We start from the raw sequence: 22,226 nt of genomic DNA on the forward strand, positions 1-22,226 counted from the left end.
ATTTCTATATTTTTATTTTCTGTAGTATTTTCTATGGTATATACTGTAGCCTTACCTCAGAGTCAGATCTCAGAAGCTAAGCAGGGTTGGCCTTGGTTAGTACCTGGATGGGAGACCTCCAACGAAGACCCGGGCTGCAGAGGCAGGCAATGGCAAACCACCTCTGTTAGTATCTTGCCATGAAAACCTCACCAGGGGTCACCATAAGTCAACTATGACTTCGCAGGATTTCATTCTATATCCTATAGATTTTTCTCTGTCATAATCTATATGTGGATGATATTTTAAGGCTGCTATATTTCAGTGTATTAGGCCTTTATATGAAGCAGAATTGCTTCTAGAATTTTTTCTTTTATGATTTCCTCAGAATTTTGTGACACAGAAAGAAAAAGAAAAATCTGTTTGATCTGGATTGAGAAAGTCTATGGTTCATGTCCCATTGAATTCATAGTAAATAAGATTATTGTAATAAGAAAAAAAATTCTATATCCTGAAATGGGACTCCGTAACAAAAACAGGGGGCATATGCCAAGATTTGGCTAATCACATAAGAGCTTATTGGTTAGAGGATACCTTTTGATCAGGCCTGCTGGGTATATTGAGCACTAGCCCATAAGTACCTGTTGGGTCCTTTAGGAGGCACTTGAATCGTTAAAGCCATTGGCCTTGCTAAAGTAGGAGATAGCTACTGAGCATATGCCCACAAGCTTTGGGCATAGCAGTATCCCATAAATAGGTTCATAAATGTCTTGGGGATGAGCTAGCAGCCTACAGCTTTGTGATGACAAGACTAAACAGAATGACTCAAATGCAGATGTGCAGTTTGTCAGGGCTTGCCGCGGCTGCCACTGGGCGTGGCACTGGGCGGTCTGCTCCTGACGTCACAGGGGGGCCAGGGACTCTGCAGGACCCTGCTCTGTGGAAGGAGGGGCGGTATACCTCACCCAGACTCCCTCTCAGTCCACTCGCTGGCCTGCTCAACCTGGCCTGCTTGCCCTCTGTGTCCTCCATCTCCTCCTTCCAGAACTCTCCTCCAAGCCTCCACCCTTGCATCCTACTGCTCTCATTCCACATCATCACTCCTCACTCACACCCACCACCCCAGAGCTCTTCCCAGCCACCCTTTATAGGGCTTCCTATCTCCACCCCGCCCTCCTTCCAGGCTTGTTCCCTCTCCTGACCGGGCCCAGCTGTGCATTCCCCCAGGTGTTTCCCTCCAACCACTAATCCCTTCTGGGCTACTTTGCCTAGCTGGCAGGGTGGGGTTGAGTGTGAGCCATCCCCAGCTGAGGGCTCCTTGGCCTTGCTCACGAGGGGCTGCCCCAGCCAGCCTCTGAGCTACTGAGCTTGCCTGGCCTTGCTCACGAGGAGCTGCCTTAGCCAGCTTCCGTGCTGCCTGCTTGGCAATGCTGGGCGGGGCTACCCATCTCCTCCCGCAGAATGCCTGTGGCAGCCCCCCCTGTAGAGGCTTGGCTTCTAGCAACTCCTGAGCCAGGCTGCTGTCTTCTAGCCCTGGCGTGGCCATGGGCTGTCTCAAGCTGCTGCAGCAGGGGTAGCTGGCTGGGCTGCCGGGATCAGCCACAGCTGCACCATGTTGGCTGGCTACTGGGCTTCTCTGGCTGAGCTGATGAGGGAAGGTGGGCCCAGCTGCGGCCCCTTGGCTGGCTGCCCAGCTCTTCCCACAGAGTGCCCTCAGCAGCTCTACCCGGAGGGGCTGGCTTCTGAGCACCTCCTGAGTCAGGTTGCCATCTTCAAGCTGGGGTGGATGCTGGGGCGTGGCTCTGAGTTGCTGTGGCTGCTTCTCCCCCTTTGCAGGTAAGGGCCCTGTTTGGGCTGCTGCTGGGTCCCAATTCTTCCTGCCTCTGCCCTCTCCCTTTGGTGTAGGCAGGTTCTGGCCCTGGCTGCTGGCTGAGGTGGCAGGACTGCTGTCTCCTGGCTGCCTCCCCCTGCTTCCTCTTGTTGAGGCCGGGGGCTGTGCCTCAGACCCCGGACACAGTTCAGTGTTGAAGGCAATACAGACATTGCACTCTCTGTGACACAGTATCTTCCACAGTTCACAGAGTTCTTCTGGAAAAGGGTCAGGAGCAAATGGGAACCTTGTTCAAGAGAGTGTAGCCTCTTTTCCTGAAGGCATTCATTATGAATTCTCCATACCTGAGGCCTGGCTGGCTGACCAAGAGACATTAGCAGACGTTAGCAGGACAGCCCAAAACATGCCAGAAGCTGATGACCCTATATGATTTTGATGTCTGGCTGTCAACTACCTGCACTCCAGCTTGGTTGAATAAGTGAATGCTTATACTCTCAACATTTTTGGCCTTTTGCAAATTATTGCTACCACAATGCCACTGGAAGCTTGGAGAAGATGGTAATAGTCAAACTCAAGTTATATAAGCCTAGTGGTGAGACCCTCTCTCTTTCTCTCTGCTAATAGGATACACACCACTCCAGCCAATCCGAAGAAGAGCCAATGTGGTGTAGCAGCCAAAGTATTGGACCAGATCTGGGATAGTGGGCTCTAATCCTCATGGTAAGGGATGCTAAGGGATGCATGGTAAGGGATGAAATAGTATGTTCATTCAGTTCTTTTAATTCATATGTGCATGAAATCAATGCACATGGAGGGAGCTTATGGCACAGCCCCAAGACCTAGAGACTTGTATAGTCCTGAAGTCTACACTGTTCCAAAAGTTGAAAACCAAACTGTCAACTCTGGAAACCAATGCTTTTCACTTACACTTCTTGGAGTAGCAGAACCACCCAAAGACCAGAGACAAAAATGGAGCACTGAGTTTGCCAGCAAAGGACTGAAGTGGGGAGGGGGAGAGGAATGTTTGTTTTTGGTTCTCTCTGTTCTGAAGGAGATCTCCAGCTGTGAACAGTATACCTGATTCCAGAAAGCAATCCTAGAACTCACAAATGGCTAGAAATTCATGTGGCATTACGTTGTGCTTCTTTTACCGATACCAGCAGCTATGATGGATTTTGGAGAGTTACCTCTGGCTGTTGTTTGAAAGCTGTAGTCTTCAAGATGTTGGTTTTGTTATTATTCTCCTTTTTTTTAAAGAAAGAGATATATAAAAGAATCATGTAAGAGTATATATGAAAAGTTACGCAATCCTTAGTGTGTCGCCTGTTGTGTTCAGGAAGTTACTCTATACGGCTACTTTTATGCCTGTAATGATGCTTTTTAATAGCTTGTTTCTTACTAGGATGATTTGCATACTTAATTGTGATTTTAGGTTTTGTCACCATGTTAAGGAAAGTAGAAGTATACCTTAAGATGTCTAGGGAACTCCCTGCTACTGTACTGATACCTTCTTTGAGGTTTCAAAATGTCTGATTGCAGAAAGTACTTTGATTATGGACTATATGAAAAGTGGTTGCTTGTTAACTTATGGAACTACCTGCTACATGATGTATCCACTTGAATTTGCATTTTTGTGCTTGTTCATCTTACAGTCTTATCATTTTAGCTGTATCCTTCTTCTTGAACTATGCCCTTGATGAATTTCTTCACTGTGCCTTAACGGCGTGAATACCTACACCCAGCTTCTTCCCCAAGCCTAATTCCTTTCCATTGTCCATTCTCCCCAGAAGCAGGAATCCGAAATTGCCCATCAAAGGAGCAGCCCGTTCTGCAGGGAAGAAGCAGAAACTCACTCAGTCCTTTTACAACTGCATAGTTTATAACGCTATCAGACAGGCATGCCCTTGCATTTTTCCTGGAACTTGAAAGAGAATACCAACCTAGGATGGCTGTGAGAGCTCTGTTCAAATAGACTTTCCACAACTTGGAATGGTCTGCATTTCCATCCATGTGTATGTTTTCCACCACCATGCACCACCCCTTAGTTTTGCCTGGTTTTCTAAGCATTTTTTTTTTACCATCTCCTATTTTCGCCTCATAAAGGCTATTTTCCCCAAGTCTTTACTTGTTTTTGATTTCCTTGGGTCTCCTGCCAATAACTGAAGCTCACTTTCTGACTTACTTCTTAACAGGCCTGCCCAGGATTGCTCCCAAAGTATTTAGTTAATTGTGTACCCTCTACTAGGGATCCATATTTTCAGCCATATCAGGGACACATGTGGGAGCCACTCGACAATTATTTTCAGGGCCATTTAAATTTTCTGCTCTGCTCTGAATCGCTCTCTCTTTCTCTCTCTGTATTTAATTCCTGCCACCCGGGTCTCTTTGGAGCTGGTGGGACTGATGTTGCCCAGCTGAGGTTCCCCCAAAGAGCATCCAGCTTCTAGGTTTAATGAGGGAAATAACAGCTGACGCATGTGCATGCACACAGACATAAATAAGTCTGTTTGATCTACACACATATGTCCCCCAACCTACTAACAGAAACAAGCTGGCCAGCATTCCTCACTTTTTGCACACTGTGAAATAAATTATACCTTTTTGCCTGCGCTAGCCAATGTGGATCTGAAATTCACCAGTGCAGCTGGAATGAAGCACAACCACACTCCTGCTCATATACTGTTTTGATGAGCAACTGCTTTCCCGCCCACACCCAATCAAAGCAACTCTCATTGCTGTGGAACAAGAGATTCTGGCTCCCTGGGCAGCAGCTTTTGTTTTCTAGGTCATGTGACTGAATCCCTCCCCCTACTATGCACCACGCCTTCCACACTCCTCCCTCCATACTTAGATTGTTGTGTGCCTTGTGTACCAGGCCTCATCTCTTCTCTAGGATCATAGTAGATGCTGCCTGCCAAGAAAGGAGATGGAAGGGATACTGGCAGACTTCTCCAAATACCCAGCTTGCCCCCAGCCTCACAGTTTTAAAGAATCAGTGTGTACCAAACTGGAGCCACAGGTCTGATGTGACAAACAATGGCCAGCATATAGCTGGCCAAATAGGGTAACTGAATAAAATAAAGCTCTAGGCCAGTGTTTCCCAACCTTTTTTCCATGAAGGAACTCCTAAATTATTATTTTTTTCAAATTCTGAGGAACCCTTACTTTTGAAAATGCTTATAGGCCAGGAAAAATGGATGGTGGGGAGCACAATTAAATTACTGCTAAATTTTTGTCCAAAAAAATTGTAAAGAGCTTCTCTCTCTCCTTCTCTCTCTCAGCTGATTCCCACCACGACCCAGCAGTTACAACCTTTCTCTCACAAGACTGAATATTTTGCAACCACACCCACCTTCAGTAAATTAACACTGAGGAGACATTCTTGCTTCCTTTCCTTAGAATGTTGACTTCCGGTTAGGAGATTTACTAGACCTGGTTACCAAAATGCAGGTGCCCTCAAAAGTGTAGGCTTTTAACCTTTCATCTCACCAGTTCCAGGCTCTAAGAAACTGCCCAGTAGATCTGGTGCTTTCTGACAGCCTATTTACCACTTCAAAATAAGCTTTCTCCCCTAAGCCTATACACTCTACCTAAAAACCCCAAATAAAAATCCTGGCTAAGATGGAGCCGCTGAGCCCCTCTCTGAGGAGCCAAGTTTTTCTTCCCCTCTTTAAACTGAGGTTTCCTCACCCCTCCCATCCTGTGGAGTTCCATGAACTCTGATTGGCTGACTATCATTTGGATCTGCCTGAGGCTATAATCTCCATGAGGATTGGTTCAAAGCCCTGGAGGAGAGGCAGGACTTTTGGTGAGGACTGACACATCGAGCCTGCCCCAGTTTCCCCCCTTTTAAAACAGGCAGTGTGGACTAACTGAAGGCCAGCCATCAAGTCTGCTGTGACATAGCCAGCATATCGCCAAATGGGGACAGGCTGCAGAGAGCAGTGTGAGAGCCCCCAGGGTCTTCTGTTTCTTCTCTGCCTCACCACCTGGCAACAATAATTGCTTCAGATGAAAGCTATGAGCAGGCCTTCATCACTCTGTCTGCACTTCTTTTTGCCTGGCACTGATCTATTTTCTCTCTCTCTTCTATTAACTGTAATTTCTTCTTCTCTTAAAGATTAATTTAATTGTAGTTGATCTCAACCTGGTTGTTGTCCAATGTGAGTAAGAACTGTCCCTCTTTCTCTTTTGTTCTTATTTTGTTTTGCATCCGGGGATAAGTAAGATCTTTAGATCTTATACTGGTCTAAAGCTGAGTTAGGATTTGTAATATGGTTGCCAAACTCCAGGTGGGTCCTGAAGATTTCTCAGATGGGAGAGAATTTTACCCACCCATATGCACACCTGCTCCCATTCTGCAGTCACTCAGAGCCAAGCTACAAGTGATGAATGACACTTGCCTGGCAAGTGAACAGACTCACGTGTATTCCTCCCTGTTCACTTGCTATTCACTTGCGCTCCACTTGATCAAGGGAGGAATACACGTGAGTCTGTTCACTTGCCAGGCAAGTGTCATTCGTCACTTGTAGCTTGGCTCTGTTGTCTGCCCATCAGTTATCCGGCCCAATTCAAGGAAGTGCCTATCTCATTCAAAGCTCATCATCGCTTAGACCCTTCATATATATGGGACGGCCTCCCACCATGCTCTGCAATAACAGTTTTGCTCCTCTGAACAGAGCCTTCTGTAAGTGCAACCCTGCAAATGGGAAAAACCAACAACTGCCCGTACACATGCATTCTCCATTGTGACCCCCACACTATGGAATGGCCTGCCTGAAGAGGTCAAGAACGCTCCTACCCTCTTGGCTTTCCTCAGATGCTACAAAACTGAATTATCCAGGAGGGCTTTTTTACATAGGTAATTAGGGTTGTACTGTGACAAGATGTTTCAGAAAGATGCTTTGGCAAAGGTATAGGGGCAGTGGACAATACTACTGTGTATAGTACATACTGTGTGTTGCTGTGTGTTGCCATAAGTATGATCCTACTATGTAATTTCTGCATCATTTTAATGTGTCATCTTAATACTTAAGCTTTAACTCAGCTCCATTTTCATATTTCTGCTTGTTTTTATATTTCCTCAGTGCAAACCTTATTGCTCTTTTTATTAGCTGTCCCTTCCTGTTGATTGTATTTGACTCACACTGTGTAAATGTGCCTTGTGTCTCAGTGAAAAAGGTGGCCTGTAAATAACATCAATAAATCAACAAATAAGTGATACCAGCAAATGCAGACTCAAGAACAGTCTGAAACGACTGGGGCTGTTGGGCTGGATTATTTTCTCAGTATTCAAAATGCAGCAAAAAATAATGTAAACCCCAAGGAATGAGAGGGAATCTCCCTGCCCTCACTCCTTTGTCTAGTTTTCACTATAAGGACTCATCTCAGCAGCAGCTGCATAAGCTGAGCTACGAGAATTATTTTTGCAGCCAGTAATAACCGACGATAACTTTGACTGCAGCATCTATCATAATGGCAGCGTTTGGCTTTGGAAAGCAGAAAGCGATCCGCGAACGCAGGATTCCCTCCCTCGTACGAGGCGGAGAGGGGAAAGAGGGAGGGGGACCCGGGGACTTAATTGGAAGTTTACCCTCCTCCCCTTCTCCTCAGGAATCCCGTCACCGATGCTCTTTCCCTAACCCAAACAATCCACCCACCTCCGCGGGCGCCCGTCATTTCTTTAGTTCCCAATGCCCAATAGCAGAGCAAGGCTAGGCCTGCCGCTAGGTGGCGCTCTCCAACTACGTTTGGAAATCGGCGCTTCCCGGTCGGTCCGCCGCATCTCTCGCCCACCCTCGGCTCCCCTTATTCTCGGAATAGCTTAATTGGTATCCCTATGCCGGCGGGAAGTAAACCAGGTGCTACCGCTTCAACAAACGCCGTGCCCCAAGGTTTGAAGGAACGACTCTCTCTCCCCATCCCCGCTTTGCTTAGACCTGTTTGTCCAACTTCTGGACGCAGTCGGCAGAGATTGCCCCTTGCCAGTCGTAACGAAGCTCCTGGCTGCTCTAGTTCTTTCTAGGGACTGCCGGGCATCTTTCAGTTGTTCATCTTGATATTTCACTGGAGGGGTGAGGGTTGTGTGTGTGTGACAAGGAAATGCACTTCTATCGGCTTTCTTGAGTGAGTGTCTTTTAAAGAGAGCAAGATCATCCTTTGAAAGCTTGGAAGATTGTTCCAGGGCAAGTTTCTCCTGCGCTTTGATTTGAAGTCATCCCGGGTTGCAAAGCATCAAAAGCGCCGGGGAGGGGAATTGACCAGAGGAAGGAGCGCTTGTGGGTGCGTGCGTGTCTTCGGGGGGGGGGGTGTCCAGAGCAGAACTGGAGGTGTGTGCTTGCGCGCGCGCTGCTGGGGGGGGGGATCTTGCTAGAGTTTATCTGGTGTGAGAAGCAGTGACGGGTGTGAATGTGTCTGAGAGTGGGAGAGGGTGGGAAGGAGGAAGGAGGGGGAATTATTGGCAATGGGCGGGAGAGAATGAGGCGAATCCTGTTTCTTCTCCTTTCCGCCAGCCCAGTCTCAGCTCATTTTCTCTAAGCAATACAACTCCACGGACAGCAACCTTAGCGGGCTTGCCGCTCTACTGCCATGGACCTGCCAGGTAACCAACGCGTCCCTTCTCTCCCATTCGTTTTGATGTATTTCGAAATCTGGATGCATGACCCCCAAGAAGAGACGCTCCTAGGCAGGGGCGGGGTATATTCTGGGCTAGGGGGGTTGGAAGGAGAAAAAGTAGGGGATACCTCGCCGAGGCTTAACTTTCTTTAAAGGGCGGGGGGACTCATGAACTTTGCGGTCGGGAGAAATTTCGTAGAATTTTTAATAAATCTCTCCCCGCGTTTATTGACCGGGTCTGTTTCAACTGGGCGGGGATGCAGCTGATCAAAGCTTAAATGGCCTGTGGATGGGGCGGGGGGGGGGGAGAGCAGAAATTGGAGTGGAGTTCATCACGGCGGAATTCTGTAGCGAGGTGCGGGATACCTCGAGGAAGCCAGATCAGTGGAGATGCTACTTCGCTTTAGAGACAACGGAATTATAATTGCAGCTAGCGGGAAAAACTCCCGTGTTTGAAAGACATGGGGGGCGGGCGGAGTGAGAGCGTGAGCATCTGTCACTCGGATTAAAGAATAAGATAAAGGTAGATCGAGAATGACAATAAGTATAAAACGACGCAAACAGGAGTTAAGAGAATCTGTACCGTGGTCTAAAACCGGATTACGGGGAGCGGTGTTGAGGGACATCTCCAATTCGATCTTGAGCGGTGGGGATGGAATTAACCGCTGGAGCCTTTGCCTGTTTATTTCGAAAAGTCCTTTTGTACTTTGCGAGGCTTACTCCCAAAACGAACACGGGGTTTCAACTTAAGTGTTTGCCACGGCTACAAAAGTACGAGATCACATGTGAGCTTGTGCGATTATTAGCACACACACCATACATACGTATAGTCTTATAAGTATCTGAGGGCCAGCGAGAGGGCTCGCAGGGCCATTTGTTTCTCGCCCCGCAACGGCAGACCGAACAGCCTTTTCGGCTGGAGGGCGGCGGCACGGTTCGTGGCTTAACAAGGGCTCGTGAATCGTCCTGCAGCCCCAGATCGAGCCGCGGAACGCCCCGTCAAGGTCTCCGCCTGCCTCGCCAGGAGTGAGAGACACCCGCGAAGGGTCTGGGCTGCGCTCCTCTCTGACTCTCTCCTCTTTCTTCCCGCAGGTTGCAGCGCGCCGCCCGCTCGCCTGTGAGGCCGCCCTTTGCCCCGCCGGAGAGGCGCCAAAAGCGACGCTCGCCTCCCGCCCGGCCCCGCGGGCAGCTCCAGCCGCGTCGCCGCCCAAGAGCCCAGGCAGCGGCCAGGAGACGTCGCCCTCGGGCGGCCCCTTCCGGACTGCGCGGCTGGTGGCGGGCGCTGCGGCGAGATGCCCGGGCGGCGGCGGCTGGGAGGGCGCTGGGGGGCGCTGGCGGGCGGCTCCTCCTGCCTGGCGGCGGCGCCGACCCTGCTACTCCTGCTGCTGCCGGCCGCCTGCCCAGTGGTGGGCGCGCAGAACGACACGGAGCCCATCGTGCTGGAGGGCAAGTGCCTGGTGGTGTGCGACTCCAGCCCCTCCGCCGACGGCGCCATCACCTCCTCGCTCGGCATCTCCGTCCGCTCCGGCAGCGCCAAGGTGGCCTTCTCGGCCACGCGCAGCACCAACCACGAGCCCTCCGAGATGAGCAACCGCACCATGACCATCTACTTCGACCAGGTCAGGCGCCGCCTCGCCCTCTCCTCGCTAGGCCCCGCCCAGCCCCGCGGCTCGCCCGCTCTCTTCAAGCCTTCCGTGCCCTCTTTAAAAGATCCCGCTCAGCCCTGGGCCTCCCATCTTGCTCCCCCTGGTGGTGGCAAAGGCCTTTTCCTCTCGCCGTTTCACCACTCTTCCCGTCATAACCAGCCAGCTTCCTCTTTCTTGCTGAGTCTCCACTCTTGCCATTGTTATTATACCAGTACTGACGCTCTTTTCCTGCTTCCACCCTACTCATCACCCTTCCCTCTTTTACTCTCAGCACCATCTCATTCGCTGTTCTGCTCTCCGCCTCCCTTCTACCATCAATTACTACTGAACCCTCATTCCATTCTCTACTCGCACCACTAACTCCCAACCACCATTCTGCCTCACCCTGGGTTCTTACCCCCAGCTACACACACATTACTAAGCCTTCCTCTGGTCTTTCTGATTGCAGCCCTGTTCCCAGTGACCCCTATCAGATGCAGACCCTTTCCCCCTTTCCAAGACCATGCCCTTTCTCTCAGAGCCCCAACTCCACCTTTGGTCCATCTCCCTGCCCTCAACCTCATTCATATAGCTCCCCCCCCCACGATCTTCAATCCTGCCTGCCTGGCCCATCCTCTCTAATTTACAGCCAGCATCCTAGCAGCACCCACAGCACACTTTGAATTGGATCATGGCCATATTTGGGTGTCCTTAGGGTTCAACCATCATTTTACATCACACCCCTTCTCATTCCCCATGGGGGAACGTTTTCTGTAGACTATGATGCAGGACATTTCTCAGATTAAGCCCGTCCTGGACTCTTGAGGGCCCAGTAAAGTGTTCCCAACTCCCTCCCCTTTTCATCTAGGGTCCTATGTTCCCCATTTAGCCTAAAATCTTGTAGGCACCATTAAGTATCTTCAGGAGAAAAGAAGGCAACTCTTCAGTTACAATGTCAGTGTGTGTGACTTTCTCTGTAACTAACATTGCAACATTTGATTTCTCCAGTGTGGTGGTTCTGGGATTTACTGCCCGTCCTTAAAAGTCCAGCAAAGACCAAAAGGCTGGTGGAGAAGAAGCGGGGGGGGGGGAGAATCCAGAATTTAGGTGTAGTGCCGTGTAGGGTCAAAGGCACTGCATGTTTAAGATTTTCCTCTTTACTAATTGGAGGAAACCTCCATGCCTGTATGATTGTCTAATCTTATTACTGAAATACAGGAAGAAAAGAGAGCACATTTTAAAAAAATGCTTAAAATGTAGCATGCATATAGCATCTGACTAAATACTAGATGGCTCAGCATGGATTTTTCTTCCCTCTGCCCTTCTGACATCACTAACTCAATGGTTCTCTGCTCCCACCTTTTGTATCTGTTTGCCTTATTACAAATAACCAGGAAACCTGTTTTTGACATTGATAGGTATACACTTTCTTTTGTTTGAATAGAATTTTTCCATTATCTCCTCCCTGTTAACAAAGAGAGCTGTAACAGTAGACCTACAGTACTGCATACCTATATTGCAATTTTGTTAATAATGTTCATGTGTAATATTCACCAGTCTTTATGGTAAATAGATTTTAAAAGTTAGAACAGTTTCAGTCTTCATTTTTTATGTTTATTCTTTGGCATGCGTATAGAATTTTTACTCACAGTTTTCAGTTGAATGTCAGGTAGTGGCAGATATGTGCCTTGATTACTTAAGAAAATATTGTAAGGAACTAAGATCTGGTCATCCAAACCCTTCGTTCTCCTTTTATACCTTTACAAGATTTTAACTCTTAAACAATTTGAATCTCGGCTATGTGAAGGATAGCCAATTGTTTTCACTATCTTCTGAATGCTGTTTCCACTCATTTGTGTGTAGACACTTTGGGTTATTTGAGACTTTTGTAAAAGTTCTGAATGGGGAGACACCTCGCAGGCAAAACCCAGGTCAAGAATTGTAGGAGCCCTCTGGTCCGTTGAAGTGTGTTGCACTGCGCCAGTGAGCTTCGGGTCCGATTTTGACAATCCTTTGTTTGAGACAGAGCCAGCAGGAGGCTATGTTAGCTTTACTGAGCATTCAAATCCCAAGCAAGCCTTGTAACCAGTTATCTGAGATTAGTCACTAGATTTTCAATCTAATTCTGAAAGGGAGAGGAAGAATCCCAGGCATCTAAAGGAGGATGGTTTCTAGGTTCTGACACGTTTCTTTAGTGCTTTTTGCCAGGAGCAGCAAGTATATCCCTCGTGGATCTATTCCTCTTTCTGTCCCTCTGCAAGATGCTTTTGAAACATTCATGACTTGGCTTGTAAGATCATTTCCATTATTCTAATTGGCATGTTGCACTCACTTTTTACCACTGTACATCCACGTATGGCTAGTAGTGTCTCAGTGGGCTCAAATGCATTCATCCCACTTACTGGTCTGAGTCGAATTGAATTAGTCTGTATGCAGCGGGGTGGGGACTCGGAACAGGGAAGAAGGATATAATTTTCAAAATAAAAAATACCTAAAGAAGTAACTTATTTAAAATTTTAACACCACCCTTTCCTGTTACTCCATCATATGACAGAGTCTTATTTTGTTTCACATTAAATTGTGGGCCCCAAGAGACACAATTAGTTTCAATACTGTCACAGGAAAATGTTTTAAAAAAATGTTAGCTGACTTGTTTAATGGGTTATTTCTCTCCCTTCTTTTGTGTGTCTGTGTGTCTCCTCTCAGGAATGATATATTATGTTTTCTCCTACACTGTGAAGACACAGGCTGCCATCATGTTCCTTTCATTCTTTCCAAGAGGTTTGGGTGCACCACTGTGTAAATCAATCAGCTGTCTGAAGTGATCCCTTTTAAAGCACCTTGGAAACAGACTCCTTCCCTCTACAGTCCATTTTAATTGTACAGCAAATGCCATTGGTGTTACCTTGCTTTGAGGGTTTCTGTAGAACTCTCTCGCTCCCCGCCGCCCCCCTTACTCATCTTATATGGAACTAAGGAGTGACCTTCTTTCTCCCCGCTTTTTTTTCTTTTTGTCCTTTCAGGTATTAGTTAATATTGGCAACCATTTTGACCTGGCTTCCAGTATATTTGTAGCACCAAGAAAAGGAATTTATAGTTTCAGTTTCCATGTTGTGAAAGTATATAACAGACAAACTATCCAGGTACGTATCGATGTCGCACTCTCTCTTTTTCCTTTATTTTTTTTTCCTTTTCAGAATTATTCACAGAAAGGCCAATAAAGCATGTGGATAAATATAATAAAGGCACAAATCATACACTGAATCTTTTATTAATATGCCCTTTCTCAGCTCGGCGAAATAACAGGATACAGTTACTGCTTTCAGCCACCACTATTAATTACCCATCCCTGCTTGGGGCTAGCATTGGTATGCTGCTGTCCGCTGCTGGCTATTTCCTAGTAGCACAGCAATGTACATAAACTGTGTTTGGAGACGCATTTTGACCACTCAAAATATTCCTGTAAAGAATACCTTTCCTTTCCTGTTCTGCCTCATGCTTGAAATCAAAGCATATTTGCATGTCAAGGGGACCCGGCATTATAATTTTTATTTTATCTATTTATAAATATATGTAAATAAATGAATAAATTTTGGACTGCAATGCAGCTTGTGAAGGTGTATGCTATAACATCATGTTTTGTGATTGTCGTCAAGGCATGTCACAGATGTCCGAGACTACTCATACTGTTTTTCTTTTGCATTTTAGGTAAGTTTAATGCAAAACGGCTATCCAGTGATTTCAGCATTTGCTGGGGATCAAGACGTCACCAGAGAAGCAGCCAGCAATGGGGTCTTGCTTCTTATGGAAAGGGAAGACAAAGTTCATCTCAAACTGGAGAGGGGAAACCTCATGGGAGGGTGGAAATATTCAACCTTTTCTGGCTTCTTAGTCTTTCCACTATAAAGAGAGGCCATGGAGAAGCCTGATCTACAAGCTGGAACAAGGATCCAACTATTAAAAAAATACCCTCCTTCCCCAGAACTTGGCCAGACATGCCAATAATTCCAGCCACCCAGTCAGACTGCCAGAATATAAGAATGAGAACTCTTCTCAACGCCACTCTTTACTTTACTTGACAGATCCTTGGGAAATCTGCGGCTCTAATTAGTTTTAGATGACAGTGATCTTTAAGAGAAGTGAAATTATCAACCTGAGCGATTTGTACCTGTGATTGTAAAGTCAATTTTGGATTTTATTGTTGGGATCATTGACTTTCCTCCCTCATTCTCTTTGTGTTGCCCTAAAAGGACAGATTAACTGGGACCACACGACTGCTTCTCCAGGACTTAACACCCAAAGCCAGAAGAATCTGACATCTGATGAAGTGTTCTTGTAATGCTTTCTCTTTTTGTGTTTGTATAGCCTTAAAGAAAGACAAAAATAAGAATGGCTTCAGTTTCAATCCCGTATCTTCTGGGGAAAGGAAAATTTTGGACATTACTGTGTCAAGAAGTGCTTTATCCAGTGAAGCAAATTTTGCACGATTGGAAACTATTTTGTGTTACTTGTGTTTTTCATTGTTCTTTCTTTTCCTTTTTTGGACTCTCTTTGTGCTAAAGAAGCAAGCTAGAGCAATCGATATGATAAAACAAGCACATATGTACCCCGTAGCTTGCAGTGAAACTAACCAATAAAACAGTTCTGCTTGCACTATCTAGCTAATCTAATAGAAGAATTTGTCATGATTTGAGGAAGAGAGTGCACAACCTGGTCCTCAAGTTACAATTTGGAACCTTCAAAGGGACTGAATTGGCCTGACATTTCCAGAAGCTGTTCCAGAAGGCTGCGAATCTCGTATTTGAACACACCTTAAAATAACAGCATTTCATTTTCTTCCTGGGAGTTCTTTGCTGCTTTATTTGATCGATTTGATTACTAATGCCTCGAATATGTAGTGGTTTGGTCTCTTTGAGTACGCCAATGAGTTGTTTCATCTTTGGTTTTAAGTAAAAAAAAAAAAAGATTCACACCAAAACCGCCAAGATTAGACATGTGTAAGAAGCTGCTGTTTGTATGTGTGCCAGAACCAGGAACATTGAAATCCCAAGATAGCAATGAATACACCAGAAATTGTATTTAATTTTTAGAATTTATTTTTTTCTGTTCTTCCCCTGTTAGCATCCAAAGACTTTCAAGTACAGTCTTAATCTAAAACTGTATACTGAAAAGGTCACTGATTCCAAATGATAAAAGAAGAAACCTCAGGTTGAATTCAAGTTCACCTTCTATGTGTCAATGTAACCAAAACACTAATGGACTTTAGATTCAGAATAAATGGGTTTCATGTCCAACTTGCCTTCTTTTCACTTTGTTGAAAGTATTTGACTTTGTGCAACATGGGGAAAAGATAATTTAGGCTCAAAGAAGCCGTGAGTGGGCCTTTGCATTTTTTAAAGCTGTCAACTCATTTAATTTTTTTTTGAATTTCTGTTTCAGTTCAGTTGTTGAGTAGATGGAGGTTTTATTTCATTTTTTTGTTGTGTTATCTCCCCTTCTTAAAGAACAAAAATAATGCAAATAATGTTTGCAGAATACAGCAAGTAGACCTGTTGCAATGTTGCATGTTGGAATTATGGTAGACATGTTTTCATTGTAAATTTTTCATTAAAACATCACTGTCAGTTAAAAAGTATTCTTAAAAAAAGTTTCTTTCCCTGTGTTACTTAAAAGTGCTTCAAGCTGTTTTAAAAAGATAAGAATTCTGAAAACTGACTCTGGTTTTCCCCTTTTGATTTGTTTGTTTTCCATTTCTCTTGGAGGATACAACAATAATTATCAATGTTGGTTTTATATTTTACCTCTTCCTATTTATAGCCCTATGTAGAAGTTTTCCCACCACCCAGCATGTCTCCTCCATACTAAGATTTTGTACATTGATCTTCACATTTATTTATGGCTCTGAATACCTGAAGCCTAATGTGCTTAGGAAATGATCCTAAACAGGTCTGCACAAAAGTGTCATTTTATTTGGTGTGACTTACTCGCAGGAAGGTGTTCTTAGGATTGCATACTAAGGGCCAAGCTACAAGTGACGAATGACACTTGAACAGCAAGTGGATTGAGTGGAGGGCAAGTGAACAGGGAGGAATACACTTGCTGTTCAAGTGTCATTCGTCACTTGTAGCTTCGCCCTTACAGTGCATTCCTAACCAAAGGAATATCTTTCCAGGAACATTGATTTCAATGGACTTTGAAGAGTGTGACTTTGCTTGTGATTAGACTCTTATGCTCTATCCACATAATCTTTACACCTTGATTTTGCGATGTTTTTGTTGGCCAGATTGGATCTATACCCTCTAGGGTTGATGTCTGTAGATTTCTATACAAACATGGTACAATTTTGTCTGATGTATGTAATATGGTCCTGAACAAATCCTATGTACAGGGAAATAATGTCTGCATAGGACGTCATTTCCTCATGCTCTAGTTTGCTGTGGTGATCAGTTTTTGTTGTGAGAACTGTAGGAAAATCTTCAGTTGCAAGAACAGCAGGGTTTCAGCTGAAATGGAGTTTCTAAAATGCAGCTTGAAAGGAAGTTAAAACAAATTATGACAACAAACAACTTTTTTCAAACCCTATTTTTTCAATACACTTTCTAAAATACAGATAAGTGACATTGTATTGTGGATTTCAGTGAATTAAGAGGTGCAGACTCGACTTTTCAGAATTGATAGCAATGCCCTAGCATTTATACCTAGCAATAAGAAAGAGGTGCATGATCTCAGCAGCCTGTCATGCTAAGTGGGGAAAGGCCCTCCAGAGCATTGATCTGTGTAGCTTTTCTCCCTCCCTCCCCATTATTTTCCTTCTTTGCCCTAGGTTTGCCTCAAGCAGCCCTCTTCCAACATTAAAATATTATTATCCACATCAGATTGAGGACAGTCAAGAAAAATTAAAATCAATTCTATCAATTTTTAAAATGAAATGAAGTGGGACTAGAGGAGGTTTCTTCTACAAGATTTCACTTCCAAGCAAAACAACTTAAACTTCCTCACTTTGCTGATTCTATAAATGCCTTTTATTCAAATAGCTTGTCAGAAGTTGTGGCTGCCGTTTTGGAGCCTGGACATTCTCCAGTGTCTTTTGTAGGAAGTTTCTCTGGCCTCAGTACTGAGAGAAGAGAGTTTAAACCCATAGTAGCCTCTCTACAGCCTAGCAAAAAAAGCTCTGGCATGTGTCCTTGACCTTGTGTCCTTGACCTCACTAGAGCCCCACCTATCCTGAAAGTCCCGGGGAAATCCCACGAGAATGAGTGTTTCTGTGAGACTACATGGGGGTACACCTTTATCCCTCCCGGGGAATCTTCTGGCCATATTCTGGGCCTGCTGGCCACAGGCCTAGCTACCAGGTGCAACTCCTTGAAAGAACCATGCGGCTTTACCGGTATTGCTGGCCTTTTGAGCACTGTCGCTGTTCCGGGATCAGTTAGCTTCTCCTCGGGGTGCAGCAGAGGTAGATCCACAGGAAACTTCATGTCAGAAAATGAATTTGAACACAAGTTTGCCTTTTCCTACTCTGATTCTCTAATACAATGTTTTCATGCTTTTTTAACAGCAGTATAAAAAGGCAGATTTATTTCATGTTGTCAATTTCAGGGATAGCATAAAGTTCCAGCAAGTGCCAGTAAATGATGATATACATTTTTTAAAAAAATTAATGTAATCCTGAGAAAGATAAGCATGCCTGACAGTGGGATCCTGTTTCCATCTTAAAGAGAACTCAAGTCAGTAAGTTTAAAGGGGGTAAGTCTGTTTAGAATTGAATTGTTAAACTGTAACAACTGGCCTTAAATTTTCAGGCTAGATCTGGAACTACATGCAATGGCTGATGTGTACAAAAGCAGCCTGGTTTCCTCTCCCTTGTAAAACGAGGAGACAAAAATGTCTTCATGTTGCCATTTTCCCCACCTTTGTTGTACTTCATTGACTGCTGCTTTCAAGGACAAGGAAATTCACAATGTGATGACATTGGGTCGTGCATTTTGCCTTCCTGAACATTAAGGAAAAGAGAAGCTGTGTTGCTGAAATTAATGGTACTTAAGTGCTTGATTAAATGTAATTAATTTCAGTGGAAGTTAGTGAGACTAATCTTTTGGATTGCATCCAAGGGAATGAGGAGTAGGGTATTTTTTCCCCCTACATGATCAGGAAAGTGTTCAACAAAATAGGCTATTCACGTACAAAGGTTAGGCTGTTGTCGTTTCAAGTGTTTGCTTGAGAGCAAGTTTCATTACACTCTTCTATCTTTGCATGCTGCAAGTGTGTTCGACTGCGGTAAGCCAGAGACAGCACTGTAAGGGGGGTGGGGTAGGGGGACACGAATGCATTGTACATGGTGAAATTCTCCTAGCAATGATAATTTTATATGGAGGTTCTATAAGAATTCAGAAACCAAGTTTCTGCATTAACTCAGATTTAAATAAAGCTAGTGTGCCTGGCATCTTTCCATAGGTGAGCTGTTTAGGAAAGGAAAGGTTGCTCTTACAGAATGAGGTCCAAATGCTTTCACTAGAAAACAAAACTATCAGAATAAATACAATGCCTAAACAGCAATGCCAGTATTTGATTTCTTGGTAAAGCCAGTGAAATTGATATTTGTGTTGAAGAAAATGTATTTAAGGGCAGACTTTGAATTTTCAGATACATTCTACACTCGTGCATAAGGAACACTGCAGAATCTCTTTTTATTTGTGTTGTAAATTAACAAATCAATGCCATTTTAAAACAAATCGGTACTAAGATGCTTATCGCTCAAACTTCTTGGAGCTCTGTTATTTAAGACTGCTTTTCCTGATCTATTGATGATGATGATAACGATGCTATCAGGGCTCAACTCCAGTCCACGTAACAGAAGATGTGGGTCATGCAGCCACAGAATTGCATGATGCAGCAGAGGAAAGTGACCTTTCCCAGGCTTTATCTGCTATGGTGCTTTTTAAGGGTAACAGGAGTACCAAAGATGGTTTGGAAATCACAGTCTTAATTTACACAGAACAAATTCTACCTTAAGGAGGCATGATGGCTTGTTCTGCAGAAAAGATGGAAACTTTACCATGTGGTGAGTCCACCAGATCAAATTGTATTATTTAACTGAGGGTTCATCATTTGTGGAATGATTTTGTTTAATTCCTCATTGATTTTGTGAACATCTGTGCTAAAATCTTGGCTTCACATTAGGCAGTAACTACAGTGCGTTGGATCCAACTAGCTTTCCCACTCAATCTTGATTTATTCTCTGCCACAAGGCAACCCCCTTTCCTCATTGCTTTTGATGATCTCTGGCATAACCTTTTAAGTGGTCAAAAGTGGTCCCTCCTCTTTCTTCTGCCTGTGACATAGCTGGTAGAATCCAACCCAATATCATTTATGGAGATGAAGAGTTAAAATTGACTTTTAGTTTAGTTTTGTATAGCTCAGTGTGTGTAAAAATTTCTATCACATGCTGTAAAGCTCTGTTACACCTTATAAAACCTTATTATACTGCAACAATTATAAATAATTATTTATAATTACTATTTAAATATTATTTACGTATAAATAAACATTTTATATTATGTAGTTATTTATAATTGTTAAATTATTTAATAATTATACTTTAATAATTATAATTATAAATTAAATAATTTATAATTATGCATTTAAAATAAATAGTGGACTTTCATATTAAAAATAAAATGAATGTTTGAGGTATTTTAGCTAAAACTGGCATTGTTTAAAGAATTGGACTTTATTTGAAAGAGAGTGACCTTGTTGCAGCAGCTGCCTATACACACACAAAAGAGAATGTATGTAATTATTGTATGTAATTATAATGATTTTTGTGAGGTCTACATTTATATAAGGAACAATTATTGCTAAATAACATATCAGTCAACCAATCTGAGATTTTAGTTGCTCATAAAACTTCATTGCTTAAATTTAAATACAGGCCAAACTTCAGTAAATGCCATGCTGAGTTACTGAAGGATATACAAGAGAGCATACAAGATTTTTTTAAAAAAAATATTTACTATGAGAGGAAAGGCAATTAAATATTTTCCATTTCCTATTATGGTAACATATCAGACCAAAACTTGCTAAATTAAAATAAATGTATTATTAACTTGTTATCCACTAATGAAATCTGATCCCTATCAATAGTTTGAGTAGATAAGTCTACCCGTCTAAAAATGAAAGCATGCTGCATGATTCTCTATAGTATTAAGATGTTTTCAGGGCAGTCCTAAGCAGACCTTTTAAGACCAAAGAAGTTTAGAAGGGTGTAACTCTCCTTAGGGTTGCACTGAAAATATATCAGTATGATACATTTGGCTCATAATTCTAATTAAAAAACAAAACAAAACAGAGCAGACTTCATGTTTATCTACACATTAAAGTTAGACTAATGGGAAATTGTAGTTATAGGGCATTCCAGAGTCTCATTGGGTAGATTTATTATTATTCTGAGTTGATTTACTTATAATTACATTTGGACAAATCTGAATATCTCTTTTCACCAGAACTCAAAATTTGATATGGAAACTTGAAGAATGCTAACACATACTGACATTCTTTCTTAAAGTTAAAATTCTCCCTCCAAATCTCTTATAATTCAGCATTCAAAACTTCATTTTTCTGCAGTCAAATTCAAAATCATAATAAGAACTTACTTGTTGATTCATAGCAAGATTTGTGTAATCCAGGTATTCTGAATATCATCATCTGCAAATTTGTTTTATATTTACCAACTTTTTTGGAAATATGAGACAGAGTGGTAGGCACAACTGCAAAATGGCTGCCACAGGAGGTAGAGCCAGCTACTATATGACTGCCACAGGAAGCAGAGCTAACCACAAAATGAGAGCTACTGTAGCATAGTGGTGGAGTGGTAGGGTTGCAAATCAGCACCCTGCTGGTTAAAATCCCACTACTGCTATGTGCTTGGTAGGTGGCCTTAGGTAAGTCACTTTTCTCATCTACAGCCCCCTAGCTGTATTGTGTGGATAATAATAACACTGACTTTGCTCACCACCAGGATTGCCAGGTCCTCTTACACTCCTGTTGGGAGGGAGGACCCAGCTCTTACCTTCATTGTGCTTCCTGTATGCTCCTCACATGCATGGCCCTGTGCTGGCATAACAATGTCACTTCCAGGAAGTAACATCATCTCACAAGGCTGGGGGGCTCATGTGCACTTCACAGCAGGCTGATTGAGGCCCAAATCGGCTCTCTGCAAAATGCAGGAGCGCTCTCAGAGCGGTGCAATGACATCAGTGATGTTGTCATGCTGGCCCTGGGAGCCTGGGAAGTCCATTCCATGCCTTCCCTTCCGCCAGCCAGGTAAGTGGTGGAGGGGGGGTGAAAGGTGAGGGTGGGGATCCCCCACTCCCCATCGGGGGAATGGGATCCGTATTCACCACTCACTGTGGGGCACTAATTTGTCTAGAAGAGTGGTATATATGCATAGTTATTAAAATGTCAGGAAGTCAGGTTATTGAGAAGAATAAACAATATTGAAGAAGAATAAACACAACATTCTAAACACACACACACTAACAATACACATAAGCATAAAATAACAAAAGAAAAAGGAAAAAAACCTTAAAACTAAACTACAAATTGAGCTCTTTTCTCCGCAACAAATATCATTTTCAAAGTCTCACTATTCTATGTTAAACATAAGAACCCTCTTTTTTCTATTGTTCATGATTCTAAATCCATAAATCCACATGTATTGCATGTAAAAAGTCTATAAACGGCTTCCATTCAGTCAAAAATATAACTAATGTCTTTAATCAGTGAAGTATGGGTTTCTTGCAAACAAATTGTTTTAGGTTCTTCAAATAGTGAAATATTTTCCTCCCTTTTTGGGTTGAATTTGCCCTATATTCCATGTTAAACTTTTGTAATCCATAAAGCCATCAGATTTTAAAAGACAATAAAATGGGAGAAAAAATCCAAGGGATATGTATGGGAAAATAGAAAAAATGGAATTAAATATGAGCCCCCATTTCCTCGTCTTCCCTACTCCAGTTGTTGCTCTGTTGATGCTTCTGTTGAACTTTTTGTCGGAGTGTCATCCAAATTAGTGTATTTTTCCAGAAAGTCTCTGGCTTTATGCACTGAGTTCAGCCTAAATCTTTGTTTTTGAAATGTAAAAATCACACCCTCTGGAGTATCCCATCGAAAAGCAA

The 22,226-nt window shown here is 43.6% G+C and overlaps 1 protein-coding gene across 1 annotated transcript; it reads left to right on the forward strand.

Moving 5' to 3' along the window:
• Positions 1-9,623: 9,623 nt before the first annotated feature.
• Positions 9,624-15,591, forward strand: CBLN2 (cerebellin 2 precursor). The gene is made up of 3 exons (XM_054985447.1): positions 9,624-10,044; positions 13,074-13,193; positions 13,759-15,591. Exons 1-3 carry the CDS (start codon positions 9,718-9,720, stop codon positions 13,954-13,956), a joined length of 645 nt encoding a protein of 214 aa, XP_054841422.1. The 5' UTR covers positions 9,624-9,717; the 3' UTR covers positions 13,957-15,591.
• The last annotated feature ends 6,635 nt before the right edge of the window (positions 15,592-22,226 follow it).

This window comes from Eublepharis macularius, chromosome 7 (assembly GCF_028583425.1).
Source record: "Eublepharis macularius isolate TG4126 chromosome 7, MPM_Emac_v1.0, whole genome shotgun sequence".
Classification (NCBI taxonomy): Eukaryota; Metazoa; Chordata; class Lepidosauria; order Squamata; family Eublepharidae; genus Eublepharis; species Eublepharis macularius.